The 18,765-nt window shown below is 46.8% G+C and overlaps 1 protein-coding gene across 2 annotated transcripts in view; it reads left to right on the forward strand.

Moving 5' to 3' along the window:
• LOC118395736 (ELKS/Rab6-interacting/CAST family member 1-like) overlaps positions 1-18,765 on the forward strand; it is a 41,885-nt gene that overhangs the window by 18,753 nt on the left and 4,367 nt on the right. The window contains exons 4-20 of one of the 2 annotated variants that reach the window (XR_008066477.1): positions 491-782; positions 877-1,004; positions 1,137-1,211; positions 2,909-3,064; positions 3,372-3,539; positions 4,376-4,543; positions 4,670-4,807; positions 4,981-5,121; positions 5,218-5,358; positions 5,444-5,637; positions 6,173-6,308; positions 7,163-7,294; positions 9,939-10,099; positions 10,260-10,407; positions 10,766-10,861; positions 11,159-11,236; positions 15,125-15,269. Coding sequence is in view for 1 of the 2 variants with exons in the window: in XM_052465914.1 (XP_052321874.1) it covers positions 491-782; positions 877-1,004; positions 1,137-1,211; positions 2,909-3,064; positions 3,372-3,539; positions 4,376-4,543; positions 4,670-4,807; positions 4,981-5,121; positions 5,218-5,358; positions 5,444-5,637; positions 6,173-6,308; positions 7,163-7,294; positions 9,939-10,099; positions 10,260-10,407; positions 10,766-10,861; positions 15,125-15,310 (2,460 nt within the window). In the remaining variant the exon portion in view is untranslated. Of the gene's footprint in view, positions 1-490; positions 783-876; positions 1,005-1,136; positions 1,212-2,908; positions 3,065-3,371; positions 3,540-4,375; positions 4,544-4,669; positions 4,808-4,980; positions 5,122-5,217; positions 5,359-5,443; positions 5,638-6,172; positions 6,309-7,162; positions 7,295-9,938; positions 10,100-10,259; positions 10,408-10,765; positions 10,862-11,158; positions 11,237-15,124; positions 15,311-18,765 lie in introns of those variants that run through there. The other variant, XM_052465914.1, reaches the window with a different exon arrangement.

The following is an 18,765-nucleotide window of genomic DNA, read 5'->3' on the forward strand; positions in this document are numbered from 1 at the left end:
ATGGGAATGCCCTGATTTGTACTGTTGCTCACTCTGTATACCACTGGATGGGAATGCCCTGATTTGTACTGTTGCTCACTCTGTATACCACTGGATGGGAATGTCCTGATTTGTATTGTTGCTCACTCTGTATACCACTGGATGGGAATGCCCTGATTTGTACTGTTGCTCACTCTGTATACCACTGGATGGGAATGCCCTGATTTGTACTGTTGCTCACTCTGTATACCACTGGATGGGAATGCCCTGATTTGTACTGTTGTTCACTCTGTATACCACTGGATGGGAATGCCCTGATTTGAGTAGATGGTGTCCTACTAGTTGCTGTATCCTCCTATCCTTCGCTCCACTTCTCCTTCTCTCTCCCCTTCCCCCTCTATTTGATAAATAAACAAATGAATCCCTACTCCATCTTATTTTATGCAGCACCCTGAAATGAAAGGTGAAACATAAATAGATAACCTCTGTCTCTCTCTCTGTTGCCCCCCAGCACCTCCATATGACTGTCCAGGCCTTGCAGGATGAACTGAGGATACAGAGAGACCTGAACCAGCTGCTTCAGCAGGACCCTGGCAGCCAAGGTCGTGACCTGGCCCTGACCTCTGAACCCACGGAGGAGAACTACCGTCGGCTGCACGGGGACCACGAGCGTCAGGCCAAGGAGCTGTTCCTGCTCAGAAAGACCCTGGAGGAGATGGAGCTGAGGATAGACACCCAGAAACAGACCCTGGGCGCCAGGGATGAGTCCATCAAGAAACTACTGGAGATGCTGCAAAGCAAAGGTGGGATACCATGCCCCACACACTGTGGCCCTATTAGTAATGTTTTTATATTAACACATCTTCTAAATGACCATATTATTGTATTATATTCCAGGGCCGTCGGCTAAGTCGTCAGAGGAAGACCAGGAGAGAACCAGGAGACTGGCTGATGCTGAGATGCACAGACACCATCTAGAGTCCCTACTGGACCAGAGAGACAGGGAGACGACTGCTCTACGAGAGGTGAGGGACTCAGCGAGAGGAGAGGGAGGGAGGTAACAAATTGAGCTTAAGTTGGGTCACAACACAAACTATTAGGGATTGATTGGTGTGTAGTAGACAACGTGTGGAGCGTAACGACCTTGTTCTCTTTAGGAGCTGCACCGTCGATACGAGGGAACCCCAGAGTCCACAAAGACCAAGGCTCTACAGACTGTCATCGACATGAAGGTACCCATCTGTGTGTGTGTGTGTCTGTAAGTGCATGTGTGAGTGAGTGTATTATAGGGCTGACCCCATTTAGTCGTCTGGTCGATTGTTTGGTCGATAGACTTCAGTCGAACAGTAGCCCCCCCACACCCAAAATAAATCATGTACAAGAAAGCTGTATGATTTGCGCCTAAGTGGACTAATCCACTGTGGAGGTTGTGGGGATGGCACAGTCATCACTCTTAAGACTTGTGCTACTGAAATTGCATATGCTTAGGCCTATATTACGTAACAACAATGGTGCAACACAAATAAAAAATATGATTATTGTATAACAAATGCGCTTTCTCCCGTGTTGGATAGCAGTCGCCTTCCACAGTACTAAAACACGCTGTTGAATTGGCACCATTTCCTAAACCATGTTGCTATGTGCATAATAGCAAAGTTAACCAGCATATTGGTGATGAGAACAATGCGGCAGCCCCTGCTGCGACAGCCCCTGCTGCGACAGCCCCTGCTGCGACAGCCCCTGCTGCGACAGTCCCCGGCTGCGACAGTCCCCGGCTGCGACAGTCCCCGGCTGCGACAGTCCCCGGCTGCGACAGTCCCCGGCTGCGACAGCCCCCGGCTGCGACAGTCCCCGGCTGCGACAGTCCCCGGCTGCGACAGTCCCCGGCTGCGACAGCCCCCGGCTGCGACAGCCCCCGGCTGCGACAGTCCCCGGCTGCGACAGTCCCCGGCTGCGACAGTCCCCGGCTGCGACAGTCCCCGGCTGCGACAGTCCCCGGCTGCGACAGTCCCCGGCTGCGACAGTCCCCGGCTGCGACAGTCCCCGGCTGCGACAGTCCCCGGCTGCGACAGCCCCCGGCTGCGACAGTCCCCGGCTGCGACAGTCCCCGGCTGCGACAGTCCCCGGCTGCGACAGTCCCCGGCTGCGACAGTCCCCGGCTGCGACAGTCCCCGGCTGCGACAGTCCCCGGCTGCGACAGTCCCCGGCTGCGACAGTCCCCGGCTGCGACAGTCCCCGGCTGCGACAGTCCCCGGCTGCGACAGTCCCCGGCTGCGACAGCCCTGCTGCGACAGCCCCTGCTGCGACAGCCCTCAACCAGTAAACATTCCCCCGTTTAGAGTTTATGTCCATTTTGCTGTTACGGTGTTAAAAGTTTGTTATAACTAATGTATTGATGTGATTATGATATGCTATAGGACAGACCCTATTGGTCACTTGCATGAGATGCATACCTGTATCATGTAAAGACAGCAAATGTTGAGGGAATGGGAACATATTTCCTAAACAAATGAGGGATTTCAGTAAGAACATTTTTTAGTCAGAAATGGCTGTAATTATGTTGCAACAAGGACAACGCGATAAACACAGATGTTCTGTGGTGGTTTCTGCAGCAGGGAGGCGAGAGAGAACTGGTACTAGTCACACAGTCACTCTCTGTCATTTTAACACAACGCAGCAAGTCTAAATCCCTCTAGTCATTTGTGTGTCTTAATTATTTCATAAAACAGTGTTCAAGTATCAGAGAAGCTCGATGCATGTAGTTGATTTGATTAAAACATATAGGATGTGTCGATGTTTGGGAAAATACCTAATTTAAAATTTAGACCAACCGATTGGTCGAAAGAACAATTGGCCAACCAAAATGTGTATTTTTTTTGTCGGGGACAGCCCTAGTGCATTAACCCCTTCTCTGTCTGGTGTGTGTCAGGATGCTAAGATCAACTCTCTGGAGCGAGGTCTGAGGGACATGGAGGAGGAGGTGATTATGTTGAAGTCCAATGGCCTGCTGAGCTGTGAGGAGAGACAAGAGGAGATGAAACAGATGGAAGTCTACCGCAGCCACACCAAGTTTATGAAGAACAAGGTGTGAGGTCACTTCCCCTCAGTTTCCATTGATCAGAATTATATTTCTATCCGTTTATATTGGTCAGGCTTCAAGTCCCCTTGGTTCTGAGAGGTTAGAGGTCGGTACAATTCCTTCCAATCAGCTCAATATCAATCTGTTCTGTAGTTGTACATGTTCTCTTCATATCCCAACCCTCCTTCCTCTGCTCATCACCCTCTACCTCTCCTCTACATCCCTCTTTCGCTCTTGTTGTACACTCTTCTTCGACCTCTCCCTTCTTTCTCCTCTTCTCCTCCCTCTCTCTCGCTGTCTTTCACTGTCTCAGATGGACCAGGTGAAGCAGGACTTGTCCAGGAAGGACACAGAGTTGCTGGGTTTGCAGACCAAGCTGGAGACTTTGACCAACCAGTTCTCTGATAGCAAGCAGCACATCGAGGTCCTCAAGGAGTCGCTGACCGCTAAAGAACAACGAGCTGCCATCCTACAGACAGAGGTACACACACATTTCAGAATGAGCAATATAAGTATATAGACACTCACTGGTCAGTTTAAGTAAACCACCCCATTCCCGAAAATGGATTGCCCCTACAGACAGTGAGTCATGTGGCCATGTCTTGCTATATAAAGAAGGCAGATGGGCATTGAGGCATTGTTACTGTTTGATTGAACAGTGACCTAAAGCGACTGAGTGTGGTATGATCCTCGGTGCCAGGCATGTCGGATCCAGTATCTTAGAAACCGCCACCCTCAACAGCTTGTTGATGAGAGGCCGAAGGAGAATGGTAAGAATCGTGCAAGTTAAAGGACAAATAACGCAAATAACAGTGATGTGCAGAATGGCATCTCAGAACCCACAACTCGTCAGTCTGTCACGGATGGGCTATTGCAGCAGACGACCACACCGGTTTCCACTCCTATCAGTGAAAAAAACAAGAAGAAGCGGCTCCAGTGGGCACGCGATCACCAACACTGGACAACTGAGGAGCGGAAAAACATTGCCTGGAACATGACCGTGAGTTCAGTTTACTTGAGTGGCCTGCTGACCTCAACTGAATAGAGCATCTTTGGGCTGAGATGAATGTACCGCTAAATGTACCGCTGTCCAATCTGTAAGATGGAGGAATGCCATTGCATCAGCATGGACTAACATCCTTGTGGAACGTTACAACACCTTGTAGAATGCCCCAAAGAATGCAGGCTGTTCTGGAGGCAACGGGGGGTCCTTCCCGATAATTGATGGGTATACCTAATAAACTGTTGGGTGAGTGTACAGCCCACACACACAGACCCAGTATGCTGAGTAGTTCTCCTCTGCCCTCTGCTGGCCAGGTGGATGCTTTGCGTCTGCGTCTGGAGGAGAAGGAGACCACACTGAACAAGAAGAGTAAACAGATCCAGGAGATGTCTGAGGAGAAGGGCACGCTCAACGGAGAGATCCACGACCTCAAGGACATGCTGGAGGTCAAGGAGCGCAAGGTCAACGTCCTGCAGAAGAAGGTGGGCCTCGACTATATAGCACGCTGTATAATACAATGTGATACATTACCTCGTACTACGTCCTATTTAGTAGACTTGTTCTGTATGTCTTTTGTCAAGCCCGTCTAATTTTGTGTGTGTGTCCAGATTGAGAACCTGCAGGAGCAGCTGAGAGACAAGGAGAAGCAAATGAGCAGCCTGAAGGAGAGAGTCAAGTCTCTACAGGCAGACACCTCTAACACAGACACTGCTCTCACCACACTGGAGGAGTCCCTTGCTGAGAAGGTACACACACATGCAGACACACACACTGACTCCAACAGAGAGACACAAGCAATGTGTGTTATTTAAAGTCATGCCGTGTCTGTCCTGGATGTTTGTGGTCCTCTCATATGGGCTCTGAATTGACGTGACGATGATGATGTTCTGTGCCTCCCCTCCTATTCTCTCCCCTGTAGGAGCGTATCATAGAGCGTCTGAAGGAGCAGAGAGACAGAGACGACAGGGAGAAGACTGAGGAGATCGACAGCAACAAGAAAGAGCTGAAGGATCTGAAGGAGAAAGTCAGTCTGCTGCAGGGAGATCTGTCTGACAGAGAGGTGAACACACACACACACACACACACACACACACACACACACACACACACACACACACACTGTTGACACATTGTATTAACCCCACCCTCTCTCCAGACTAACCTGTTGGACCTGAAGGAGCATGCGTCGTCCCTGGCTTCCTCAGGGCTGAAAAAAGACTCCAAGCTGAAGACTATGGAGATCTCTCTGGAGCAGAGGAAGGAGGCGTGTCTCAAACTGGAGAACCAGCTCAAGAGGGTGAGGTATTTGCCTTAGACACTGATCTAAGACCACTTTTGCTGTGTGTGCGTGTGTGTCTGACTGTGTGTGTGTCTGTTTCCAGGCCCAGAATGCGACGTTGGAGGCCAAAGCGAACACAGAGCTGTCGGAGCGCATCACCTCCCTGGAGAGGGAAGTTACCCGACACCGAGAGGATTCTGGGAAGGCTCAGGCGGAGGTGGACCGACTGCTGGAAATCCTGAGAGAGATGGAGAATGAGAAGAATGACAAGGACCGCAAGATCAATGAGCTGGAAAGGTGTGTGTGTGTGTGGTGTTTATCTTTCTCTGACCCTGACTGTTTGTGTCTGTGTGTCTGACTCATAGTCTCTGTAAACAGCAGTCTATCTATAGAAATGTGTATGTGCTCCTACATGGTCTAATGTAGTTTTCTTCTGAAATACCACACGGTCCTACTCTTCTCCTTCCTTCTCATCTTCTTGCTCTCTGAATCTGTGTTTCTCTCTCCTGCCTTGTCTTTTCGCTGGAACTCTGTCTCCTCTCCAGTCAGTCCTCCAGGTTAGTAACATGTTTTCTACATGGCCTCTATGTACTGGCTTGACTTCCTCCATCCCATTCTCCCACCCCCTCTCTCTTCTCCTCAATTGCTTTTGCTCGCCCTCCCCCTCCTCTCCTGCTCTAATTTTCACCAGTTTCTTCACCCCGCTTCACTTTCTCTCTCTCTCCCTCCTCTTTCTGTCTAACTCCCTCTCACTGTGATGCTTCAGTGTAGTGTGAGTATGCCTATGGGATTGTGTGTAACCCAGTCCTCCTGTGTCTATGGTGCCCTGCAGACAGACCAAGGACCAGAGTAAGAAGGTGGCATCACTGAAACAAAAGGAGCATGTGGAGAAGAGTAGGAACGCCCAACTTGTGGACGAAGCCAAAAAGAGAGAGGACAATATCTCCGAGAGCTCTCAACAGGTCAAGGTGAGGCGGGGGGGGCTGTATCAATGTATGCGACTAATGTCAACACTCAAAGAAAGCTTCCCTTGTTGTACTAAATGTAGTTCGACATCAATATCCTTAATTGTCTTCCTCTGTCTTTTCTCCTCCTCCTGTTCTCTTCTCTTCCTCTCCCCTCCTGTCCTCTTCTCTTCCTCTCCCCTCCTGTCCTCTTCTCTTCCTCTCCCCTCCTGTCCTCTTCTCTTCTCTTCCTCTCCTCCTCCTGTCCTCTTCTCTTCTCTTCCTCTCCTCCTCCTGTCCTCTTCTCTTCTCTTCCTCTCCTCCTCCTGTCCTCTTCTCTTCTCTTCCTCTCCTCCTCCTGTCCTCTTCTCTTCTCTTCTCTTCTCTTCCTCTCCTCCTCCTGTCCTCTTCTCTTCCTCTCCTCCTCCTGTCCTCTTCTCTTCCTCTCTCCTCCTCCTGTCCTCTTCTCTTCCTCTCCTCCTCCTGTCCTCTTCTCTTCCTCTCCTCCTCCTGTCCTCTTCTCTTCCTCTCCTCCTCCTGTCCTCTTCTCTTCTCTTCCTCTCCTCCTCCTGTCCTCTTCTCTTCTCTTCCTCTCCTCCTCCTGTCCTCTTCTCTTCTCTTCCTCTCCTCCTCCTGTCCTCTTCTCTTCTCTTCCTCTCCTCCTCCTGTCCTCTTCTCTTCTCTTCCTCTCCTCCTCCTGTCCTCTTCTCTTCTCTTCCTCTCTCCTCCTCCTGTCCTCTTCTCTTCCCCTCTCCTCCTCCTGTCCTCTTCTCTTCCTCTCTCCTCCTCCTGTCCTCTTCTCTTCCTCTCTCCTCCTCCTGTCCTCTTCTCTTCCTCTCCCCTCCTGTCCTGTCCTCTTCTCTTCCTCTCCCCTCCAGGACTCTCTACGGTTGAAGACGGAACGTATCGAGGAGTTAGAGGAGGCTCTGCGAGAGAGTGTTCAGATCACAGCGGAGAGAGAGATGGTGCTGGCACAGGAGGAGGCTGCCAGGAACCACCAGGAAAAACAGGTACGCTCACATGCAACAGAAGTACACATGCACGCACCCACACACACACTTGCAACACAAATACACACACATGCAACAGAAGTACACATGCACGCACCCACACTTGCAACACAAATACACACACATGCAACAGAAGTACACATGCACGCACCCACACACACACTTGCAACACAAATACACACACATGCAACAGAAGTACACATGCACGCACCCACACACACACTTGCAACACAAATACACACACATGCAACAGAAGTACACATGCACGCACCCACACACACACTTGCAACACAAATACACACACATGCAACAGAAGTACACATGCACGCACCCACACACACACTTGCAACACAAATACACACACATGCAACACAAGTGGACACACAAACGCACACACTAAAAGAACAGCTTGATAAGTGCGCACACACATACAAGTACAAAGCTACACGAACACAGACACAGACGGCTTCTGTCAGCCCTGCTTGCTACGTTTCACTCTCTCCCTGCTATCCCTCCTTTTCTCAGTTTTCTTATCTCTAATGTTCTCCTGTTTTATCTTGCTACTCACTGCCTCTCAGAAGCACTCACACAAACCAATGCATGAGTCCAACAACGCCCACTTTAAGTGGTCTAAGGTATGACATAATAATGCCCCCTCTGTTGTATTTCACCCTTTGGATCAGTAGTAGCTCTTTAGACCATGTTATCATGTACCATTTACCTACTATTCCCTTTGAAATGACATGGCGTCAACTAGAACCTTCTGGTTAGAGCCTGACCCATGTTGTTTTGGGAGTTCTATTCCGATGTCTAGGAGGCAAAACGTACCGATATATTTGCAGATATACTGTTTTACATCGGGGAAATCGAAAAGGTGTGTTTCCCACACTGAATTCTCATAAAATGTCCAATAACTATGCTTCAAATGCTTCAAATGTTAATTTCATACATTGTGTCAATGACACAACATGAGAATGGCTGCCAGTGTTCAGAAAAGCATGAGCTTCACTTTTTTCATCTTATTCATTAAGTATCGGTGAAGTTAACGTCCGATACCGATTTATAGAGTTAAAAGGCCAATATCTTACGATTTTTTTTATTTTTTATTTTTTTATTTATTTTTATTATTATTCTTTTTTTTATTACCGGTGTGCAGATTTTAATATTGGTGGTACATATTTCTAGTAATGTCAATCTGCAACTAGTTGGTAATCGATGATTATACTAACATGTGTATTGATGGTATAATTTAGTATTTACAATGCACCCCAGATAATTCAATAGTTATTATTTAGCCATATTGAGTTGTACTGTTAACAATGTGACTTCTATGTAAATGCCAGGTAAATGAAAGTACCACAGTGAGTAGTATATTTAGTGCTGTTTAGAGCTGTCATTGGAGCCCCTTGTTGTACATCCGTCTCCTCAGTGGCGTTGGGTCCAGAAACAAACCCTAGCCCAGGGATCGGCAAAACCACACAGCAAAGTATTTATTTTTTGTGAAAGGATTTTAGTTTTTGGTCAAACGTTTTCAGCTAAAAATGAGAATCTGTTCACCAAGTATTCCCACTATTAAAAAAAAAAGTTGTGGTCAATTTGCAGTGTACAAATTATTATAATTATGTTCCGACCCCTGACCAGTCGATCCGACAAAATCCAACCTACAGCTGAATTTAGTTGCCTAGCCCTGTTCACCATATTGCTGGTCTATTACCCATCAATCCATTCAGATTTACACTAGTGCTTAGGGGCAGTGGTGGAAAAAGTACTCAATTGTCATACTTAAGTAAAGATATGTTAATAGAAAATGACTCAAGTAAAAGTGAAATTCATCCAGTAAAATACTACTTGAGTAAAAGTAAAAAATGATTTGGTTTTAAATATACTTAAGTGTCAAAAGTACGCAGTGGTCTAAGGCCTCTCAATGCTAGAGGCGTCACTACAGACCCTGGTTCGATTCCAGGATGTATCACAACCAGCCGTGATTGGGAGTCCCATAGGTCAGCAGACAATTGGCCCAGCGTCGTCCTGGTTAGGTTTTGGCCGGGGTAGGCCACGTAAGAATTTGTTCTTAACTGACTTGCCTGGCTAAATAAATAAAAATACATTTCTTGTTTTTTACATTAACGGATAGTCAGGGGCATACTCAGACTCCATTTACAAACAAAGCATTTGTGTTTAGTGAGTACGCCAGATCAGAGGCAGTAGGGATGACCAAAGATGTTCTCTTGATACGTTTGTGAATTGGACCATTTTCCTGTCAAAATGTAACTAGTACTTTTGGGTGTCAGGGAAAATGTATGGAGTAAAAAGTACATTATTTTCTTTAGGAATGTATTGAAGTAAAAGTTGGCAAAAATATAAAAAGTAAAGTATAGACCCCAAAAAACTACTTAAGTAGTACTTTAAAGTATTTTTTTTTACCACTGGCTAGGGTGTAAGGGCTAGTGCCTAAGGGTTAGGGGTTCTTTCTGGATAGAGCCATGTTTTCAATAACATACAACCTCTGATGGCCCTCTCTCTTTAGAGTGCCTTTGATTGACAGTTCATCAAAATTGGTCTGTACAGTTTGTCTTTGAATGATGAACACGTCTCATACATTTTCACTTTCTCTGCTCATGTGTTTGTACTATGGTGTGTGCAGATTGAGGAGCTGCTGGGCGCCATGGAGAAGGTGAAACAGGAGCTGGAGTCCATGAGGGCCAAGCTGTCATCTACCCAGCAGTCCCTGTGTGAGAAGGAGGCCCATCTGACCACGCTAAGGGCTGAACGCAGGAAACACCTGGAGGAGGTGCTGGAGATGAAGTAAGACAAACATACACTGTTTCCACCCCCCCACTTTACCAAGTCAACAAACATGTTACAGTCAGGTAATGTTGTAAAACTCCCAGGTAATAGAATATCCTGCACCGTGTAGATGACTCATTATTCTGAAATACCACCCTGTAATTCCTCCTCGGTGCAGACAGGAGGCGCTGCTGGCAGCCATCAGTGAGAAGGATGCCAACATCGCCCTGCTGGAGCTGTCATCGTCCAAGAAGAAGAAGACGCAGGATGAGGTGGCTCTGCTGAAGAGAGAGAAGGACCGTCTGGTACAACAGCTCAAACAGCAGGTAGGGAACACTACCTCATCAGGTGACCTGGGTCTGACCACATATGCCACTGTGACATTAAAGATGTATTTCAATAATGCTAAGTCTCTTCCTCTAGTCATCTCCTCTCCTTTACCTGAAATGGGGAGAGGAGACCTAAACAGACCTTAGATAGTTTATAGCTATAGCTTTTGACTTTGCAGCGAGTGTCAAAATCAAGAGTAGGCAGCCTTAAACTCCTCTCGGCATAGCTGGCTGCTCGATGCACCGTGAGTATGCTGGTAAAATGTTTTCCTTAAGTCTCTCTCCCTGAAATCCTTTCCACATTCTCCTCTCTTCCCCCTTTCTCCTCCATCCTCCCTCTTTCTCACTCTCTCAGACTCAGAACCGTATGAAGCTAATGGCAGACAACTATGGGGACGACCACCTGAAGACCGCCCCCGACCAGACCAATCACAAACCTTCTCCAGATCAGGTGAGTACCCAGTCAACCAAACATAATCCTATATATCTAGATCAAATGTGTTGTTGTGATAACACATCTGCAGCTTAACCAGAATACGCTTTCTTTCTCCACTATATGAAGTCATGTCAACTGTCTTTCTGTCCCTAAAGTGAAATTGAATCATCACTCCTAATATAAAGTATTTAATCTTTCTTCAGCACCTAAACCTAAGTGTTATCTCTCGCATTATTTGTTCTGTCCCGTGCCCTTTTACTAACCAAGTGTTCTTTTCTAATGCTGCAATTGGCTAAACCATCTGTCCAATAGGATGATGAGGAGGGTATCTGGGCATAGCCAACCCTGTGCCCTCCTCCCCTCTCTCTCTCTGCCAATTTGTTCAGAAGGGTGAGCATGAATGAACGCCAGTCATCTGTCCATTCTTCACCTCCTCCCTGGCATGTTTTCTCTTACCCCATCGTTCAGTGTGTTCGTTCTGCTCCTCCATTTTGTCTTGTCATCCGTTTCTCCTCTCACCATTTTACTTTTGTCCATGCAGTGTTTGGTACATGTTGTCTGTTCTCACATTTGTAATTTCTGTGGGAATGTTATCACTGTTGTTAATGTGTTACCATGGTAATGGTGCTCTGTCAAGTTATGGCAACGCATTCAGTGTGTAGCGGTATTTATTAGAGAGGGGTAAAGAAAGATTTTGTTCGGGCGCCAGGCAGGTATTAACCATGCCGAAAGGAAAAGAGTAGAATAGAGAGAGTACCACTACCAGCCCCACACACATCAGCAGAAGAGACTGCCTAGAGTGTAGCCTGTTTACCAGATAGCCAGTGGAGAGAAAAGAGAATACACACCATATAAAACCCACATCACAGCACAGGGGTAACCCAAACACGAATACCTCATACAATAATACTAATACTAATAATGGCAGAGCAATTCAACAGCAACTTCATACAAGAACGAACCCAGTCATCAACATAGGATTTGCAATAATCTGTATTATTTTCTAGTGGGTGAGTGCAGAGGGAATGAATGTGGGGGGTGTTCATCGACACAACAAAGGCCTTAAAAATGTCCACAGTCTTCTCGGCCACATGTCATTAGTACACCCCAGCTCAATACAGTTCACATAATATACAACTTGCAAGCAACCTACTAAAATGTCCATCCAAATACTTCTGGCAGGGAAATAATAGTCCAGCTCTAATGAACTTCAATGGGAAGTGCATTTAAAAAAAATAGAGAGTCTGTTGCAGGGTAAAGCACTGGAATGAGAGGGAAGAGAAAGAGAGAGAAAAAGATCAATCTTAGCTGTGGTCTTCAGGCCTGCCGGTGTCTGACTGTCCGATGGTTTGTTGGTTTGTTTGTTAAAGCTTCGCAACAATGTTGCTACTAATCCATGCGATCCATAACGGGCGCGGACCCAAACAAAAACAACCACGATCTAAAGCGATCACACCGATGATTGAGTTAAATACTTTATAAACTACAAACGCTGAAAACAAACAAAACTTCTGCAGCTCAGCACACACAATCAAACTGTCGCGCCACCCACGAGTTCCTCCCCCTCAGTTTACATTTATTAAAACAAAAGGAGTAGAACAAGCTCATATTTTGGGTTCTGATGGGGTACAACAGTTGAACTAAGCTGATGAGGCATCTATAAGTTATATTCATCATTCATTTAAATGTTTAATAATGGATGTACCAACTGCAGATTGCCCTTTTAATGGATGTCATTATTACCTTTACTTATTATTGTGAGTCATCTTTCCAGGTGTAAATCAATTCCAGTTCTAAAAGTTTAACCATAACAGTCAGTAGTAGACTCTGTAGGCCCAGATGAATGTCTTATCATAGTGATTGGACAGAAAAAAAAATTTGTGCTCTACATGTTTTCACATTTTAGCTTTGGTATTAAACTGTCAATTCCCTCAAACCCTGAACAAGAATGCTACATTTTGAAATCAAAATCCAAAAGTCAACATTGAAAACCCTCCAAAGTCAATTAGAACTTGGTCCAGACAAAATGTCACAATTAACAGCTACCAATATTTTTGAAAAACACTGACTAAACATTTAGTCCCTGAAAAAAAATATTGTATTGAAGTCTGGATCTCCCTGGCAAAGAAACAAAAACATGGGAATAACTCAAACCTCTGATCAAGTTAACTAATTGAAAGGCATTTATTTTACAATGTTTGTCTAAACTAGTAATAAGTCTGATATGAGCCTAGATTCTTTCTCCCTTTGCTAGAATCTGTTTTTGGTAAAGTTCTTATAGTACTGCATCAAAACAATGTCACATCATGAGTGGCTACTGTAGCTTCGCACTTCTCCTATACCACTTTGGCTATCAAGTCACACATTACCAAAAATGTGTTCAGCTATCAGCCAACTTTAAACAACTGCCTCAGTCCTTTGAGAATGCTGTATTATACTGTCCTGGGACACTTGCTGGTCCTCAGCTGACTGCAGCTCCTCCAATCACCATGGCATGCTTGTAGGCTTCTGTCACGTTCTCACAGTCTGTGATGGAGAAAGCGCTGTCAACCACCCCAGACTGGTAACAGGCCATGTCCCAGGGTCCTTTCTGCCTCAGCAGGTCTTGCCCAAGCCCCTCTTCTCGGATGTCCAGGAGGTTGTCAGCAGACACGCAGCCCCTCATGGTGCCCTTGGCTGGGCGTTCCCTGGGTGCCGCTGGCCCCACGCGGTCAGGCAGATCCAGCTGGTCAAAGGACTCCGAGGAGAGGATGCTGTCCTCGCTGATTGCCCCGCTGGGTCGTGCTCTCGTGCCCCCCCCTTGGCAGGGAGGCCGCCAGCTGGTCCAGAGACCCAAACTCCTGCAGTAGGCCTGAAGAGAACTTACCGTGGCGCTTCAGGATTCCCTTTCAGTGGGGCGGTGCTGAGGGGCAGAGCTGGGCCTGGGGTGTCTGGGCAGAGTCACTGCTGTCTGGGGAGGAAGAGTAGTAGCCAGACTCTCGCTCGGCCGGTTTCTTCAAGATGCCTTTGCGGGGCAGTGATGCAACAGGCAGGGGCTGGGCCGGGGTGGAGAGTTCATAGTCCCTCACTGGTTCCTCCATCACTGAGGTTGTAGCCTCGCTTGAGGGCCTTCTGTTTCACGCTACCTCGTCTCTTCAGTATGCCCTTGGAGGGCCGAGCGGTGGCCCCATCATTCATGGTCTGGGACACGTTGTTCTCCTTGCGTGACGTCCGTAGGGACCGCTGCCGCACCACATCCCCTCCACCGCTCCCGTGGGACCGCAGCAGACAGCGCACCTTGGAGCTGTTCTCCAGTAAGGGCTGGGAGTTTCGACGCAGCCAACTGGCAATGCTGGCAAGGCCTCCAGGCGGCTGTGTGGATGCAGTGGTCTTCTCACTTGGTTGTAGCAATGTCGCATTCTCACCCTCGGCCAGTAGGGGTTTCTGGTAACCCCAGTTGAGCCACCAGTGTCCAGCGATCTCCTCTATGGTAGCTCTGCGCTCAGGATTTACCATTAGCATCCAACGAATCAGCCCACAGGCATCTGAAGGGTTGGTGGGTTTGCGGTGGTTTCCAGTGCTAATCTGCTGGACCAGGTTCTTGTAGTTTTGCCCATCTAAGGGCATGGCACCATGGACCAGGGTGTAGAGCAGAACGCCCAGCGACCAGGTGTCCACCTCGGGCCCTTTGTACGGCCGCCCGTTAACGATCTCTGGAGAAGCATACAGAGGGCTGCCACAAAACGTCTGCAGGTACTCATCACACACAATCAAACTGTCGCGCCACACACGAGTTCCTCCCCAAAGAGCTGAACGAGCTCTCTTTATTTCCTCCTTCCTTACGGCTCATGTGCTCTTAAAGTGGCAGCGCACGGTGAAGGCTCCGAGCAGATTTCGCCACAAGTGTTTGTCTGCCAACCACATACTGTAGCTTGTGTCTGTGAACAACTGAGTAAATCAAATAGTCACACACACACACACACACACACACACACACACACACACACACACACACACACACACACACACACACACACACACACACACACACACACACACACACACAGCAGGACACACTTCTGTCAAACATACCATACTCCACATTCCCATCTCCTTCATGCATGTGAGATGCAGCCTTGTTCTTCTTCCTTCTTCCTTCTGCATGCTCCATGCTTTTGGTTTAGCATGGTTAAGCCTCTGAAAACACACTGGGACCTCTCTCTCTCTTCCTTTATCCAACTGGTTCCTTAATTTCTTTATTTCTCCCCTCCCTCTCCCCCTTCCCATTGTCCCCTCAAGATGATCCCCCCTCTCCTGTCCCTGAGTGAAAATCGCAGTAAGCTGAAGCTCTACATCGACCACCTGACTGACCTCTGCCACGACCGAGACCCCAGCATCCTCAGTGATCTGACCCCGCCCGCCCACTATCACCACGCCAACCCAGCAGCCTGGGAGGAGGATCTACACAAGTTGACTCTGGAGCAGGTAACAGTCGGTATTTAATGTCATAAGAAGGAATTCGACCACGCCCACAAATTGGGGATAACCAACCATTATTTCTCATTGACTGTCATTGTAAAAGAGCCAACTTCGTCGTATATTTTTTGTTATACAGAAATACTAATCTGGAAGCGAAAGAAAAGCACACCTGTTTCGGCGAGATGCTGGCTAGCGGAGAAGAACACTTGAAAAGGAGAGCCGCACACACTAGGAGCTCAGATGCAATAATTTTATAACCTAATAACCAACAATTCGACAGACAAGCTGTCTTCATCAGGGTATGATGAAGTTGGCTCTTTTACGTTGGTGCAGTGAGTTCGTCCAGTCGGGTATGATGAAGACAGCTTGTCTGTCGTAACGTTGGTTATTAGGTTATAAAATGATTGCATCTGAGCTCCTAGAGTGTGTGGCTCTCCTTTTATTTTTCATACGGAAATACCAAAACATGCCGAAAAGCTGATGTGTTGTTCAATGTACATGTAACCTAGTCAAATCTACGAACCTATGGTTCATAATGCTCCCATGTAGGGAAATGGAGCCTTTGAGAAGAGCCCTGTAGCTTTAGGCTGTTCGGTGCGGAAGAGTGGGAAATTGTGCCTTCAGAAAGTATTCATACCCCTTGACTTAATCCACATTTTGTTGTTACAGCCTGAATTATTTTCTCACCCATCCACACACAATACCCCATAATGACAGTGAAAACATGTTTGATAGCAAATTTTGGGGAGAAATGAAATATAGAAATATCTCATTTACATAACTATTCACACCCCTGAGTCAATACTTTGTAGAAGCACCTTTGGCAGCGATTACAGCTTTGATTTGGCTTGGGTATGTCTGTATCAGCTTGGCACATATAGATTTGGGGATTTTTCTTGCAGATTTTCTCAAGCTCTGTTAAGTTATACAGTGCCTTTGGAAAGTATTCAGACCCTTTGACTTTTTTCAAATTTTGTTACGTTACAGCCTTATTCTTAAATTGATTAAATAAATAAAAATCCTCAGCAATCTACACACAATACCCCATAATGACAAGGCGAAAACAGGTTTTTAGAAATTTCTGCAAATGTATTAACAAAAAAACAAACGCCTTATTTACAAATGTATTCAGACCCTTTGCTATAAGACTCAAAATTGAGCTCAGGTGCATCCTGTTTCCATCGATCATCCTTGATGTTTCTACAACTTGTTTGGAGTCCACCTGTGGTAAATTCTACTGATTGGACATGATTTGGAAAGGCACACGCCTGTCTATATAAGGTCTCACAATTGACAGTTCAGGTCAGAGCAAAAACCAAGCCATGAGGTCGAAGAAATTGTCCGTAGAGCTCCAAGACAGGATTGTGTCAAGGCCCAGATCTAGGGAAGGGGTACCAAAACATTTCTGCAGCATTGAAGGTCCCCAGGAACACTGTGGCCTCCATCATTCTTAAATGGAAGAAGTTTAGAACCACCAAGACTCTTCCTAGAGCTGGCCGCCTGGCCAAACTGAGCAATCGGCGTAGATGAGCCTTGGTCAGGGAGGTGACCAAGAACCCGATGGTCACTCTGACAGAGCTCCAGAGTTCTTCTGTGGAGATGGGAGAACATTCCTGAAGGACAACCAACTCTGCAGCACTTCACCAATCAGGCCTTTATGGTAGAATGGCCAGATAAAAGCCACTCCTCAGTAAAAGGCACCTGACGGCCCGCTTGGAGTTTGTCAAAAGGCACCTAAAGACCCTCAGACCATGAGAAACAAGATTCTCTGACCTGAATGCCAAGCATCACGTCTGGAGGAAGCCTGGCACCATCCCTACGGTGAAGCGTGGTGGTAGCATCATGCTGTGGGGATGTTTTTCAGCGGCAGGGACTGGGAGAGTAGTCAATTTGATCTATTTTAGAATAAAATTGTAACGAACAATGTGGAAAAAGGTCAAGGGGTGTGAATACTTTCCGAATGCACTGAATGGGGAGTGGTCAGCAATCCTAAAGTCCTTCCACAGACTTTCAATGGGATTCACAAGGCTGGGCTTTGGCTGGGCCACTCAAGGACTTTCACATTCTTGTTTTGAAGCCATGCCAGCCTTGCTTTGGCTGTATGCTTGGGGTGATTTGTCTGGTTGGAACGTAAAATCTTTGCCCCAGTCTGTCATTTGCACTCAGAAGCAGGTTCTCATCATGGATTGGCCTGTATTTGGCTCCATTAATTGTTCCCTTACCAGTCTCCCAGTCCCTGCCGCTGAAAAGTATCCCCACAGCATGATGCTTCTACCACCATGCTTCACGGTAGGGATGGTGTTAAATGGGTGATGAGCTGTGCCTGGTTTTCTTCAGACAGCGCTTTGCATTCAGGCCAACGAGTTACAATTTTTTCCCATCAGACCACAGAATACTTTTCCTTATGATCTGTCTTTCACGTGCCTTTTTGCAAACTCCAGGCGTGCTGTCATGTGCCCTTTTCTTAGGAGTGGCTTCCGTCTGGCCACTGTCCCATAAAGCCCAGATTGGTGAAGTGCTGTAGACTGTTGTCCTTCTGGCAGGTTCTCCCATCTCAGCCAAGGAACTCTGAAGTTCTGTCAGTGGTCATTGGTCACATCCATAACCAAGGTCCTTCTTGCCTGGTTGCACAGTTTGGTGGAAACATTCAACACTCTAGAAATAGATTTATACCCTTACCAATATATATGCCTCATCACAATTTTATCTTGGAGATCTAAGGACAGTTTCTTGGACGTCATGGTATAGTTTCTGCTTTGACATGCACTGTCAACTGTGGCATCTTAAATAGACAGGTGTTTTTTTCTAAATCATGTCCAAATAATTGATTTGGCCATAGGTGGAGTGCCGGCATGAGGGAAGCCATACAGTATGACGTTTTTCTAAGTAGTAATAACGCTTGAGAGCAGGCAATGTTGTAAAGGAATCTTCATGTACTTTTCTTAAATCTATACTGAACAAAAATATAAACGCAACATGCAGCAAATTCAAAGATTTTACTGAGTTACGGTTCATATAAGGAAATCAGTCAATTTAAATAAAATCATGAGGCCCTAGTCTGAATTTCACGTGACTGGGAATACAGATATAATCTGTTGGTCAAAGGTACGTTAAGAAAGGTAGGGGCGTGGATCAGAAATCCTGTCAGTATCTGGTGTGACCACCATTTGCCTTATGCAGTGTGACACATCTCCTTGGCATAGAGTTGATCAGGCTGTGGAATGTTGTCCCACTCCTCTTCAATGGCTGTGCAAAGTTGCTGGATATTGGCGGGAACTGGAACATGCTGTCGTATACGTCGATCCAGAGCATCCCAAGTAGCCTCAATGGGTGACATGTCTGGTGAGTATGCAGGCCATGGAAGGACTGGGACATTTTCAGCTTCCAGGAATTGTGTACAGATCCTTGCGACATATGGTGGCGGATGAATGGCAAGACAATGGGCCCCAGGACCTTGTGAT

The sequence above is a fragment of the Oncorhynchus keta genome, chromosome 17 (assembly GCF_023373465.1).
Source record: "Oncorhynchus keta strain PuntledgeMale-10-30-2019 chromosome 17, Oket_V2, whole genome shotgun sequence".
NCBI lineage: Eukaryota > Metazoa > Chordata > Actinopteri > Salmoniformes > Salmonidae > Oncorhynchus > Oncorhynchus keta.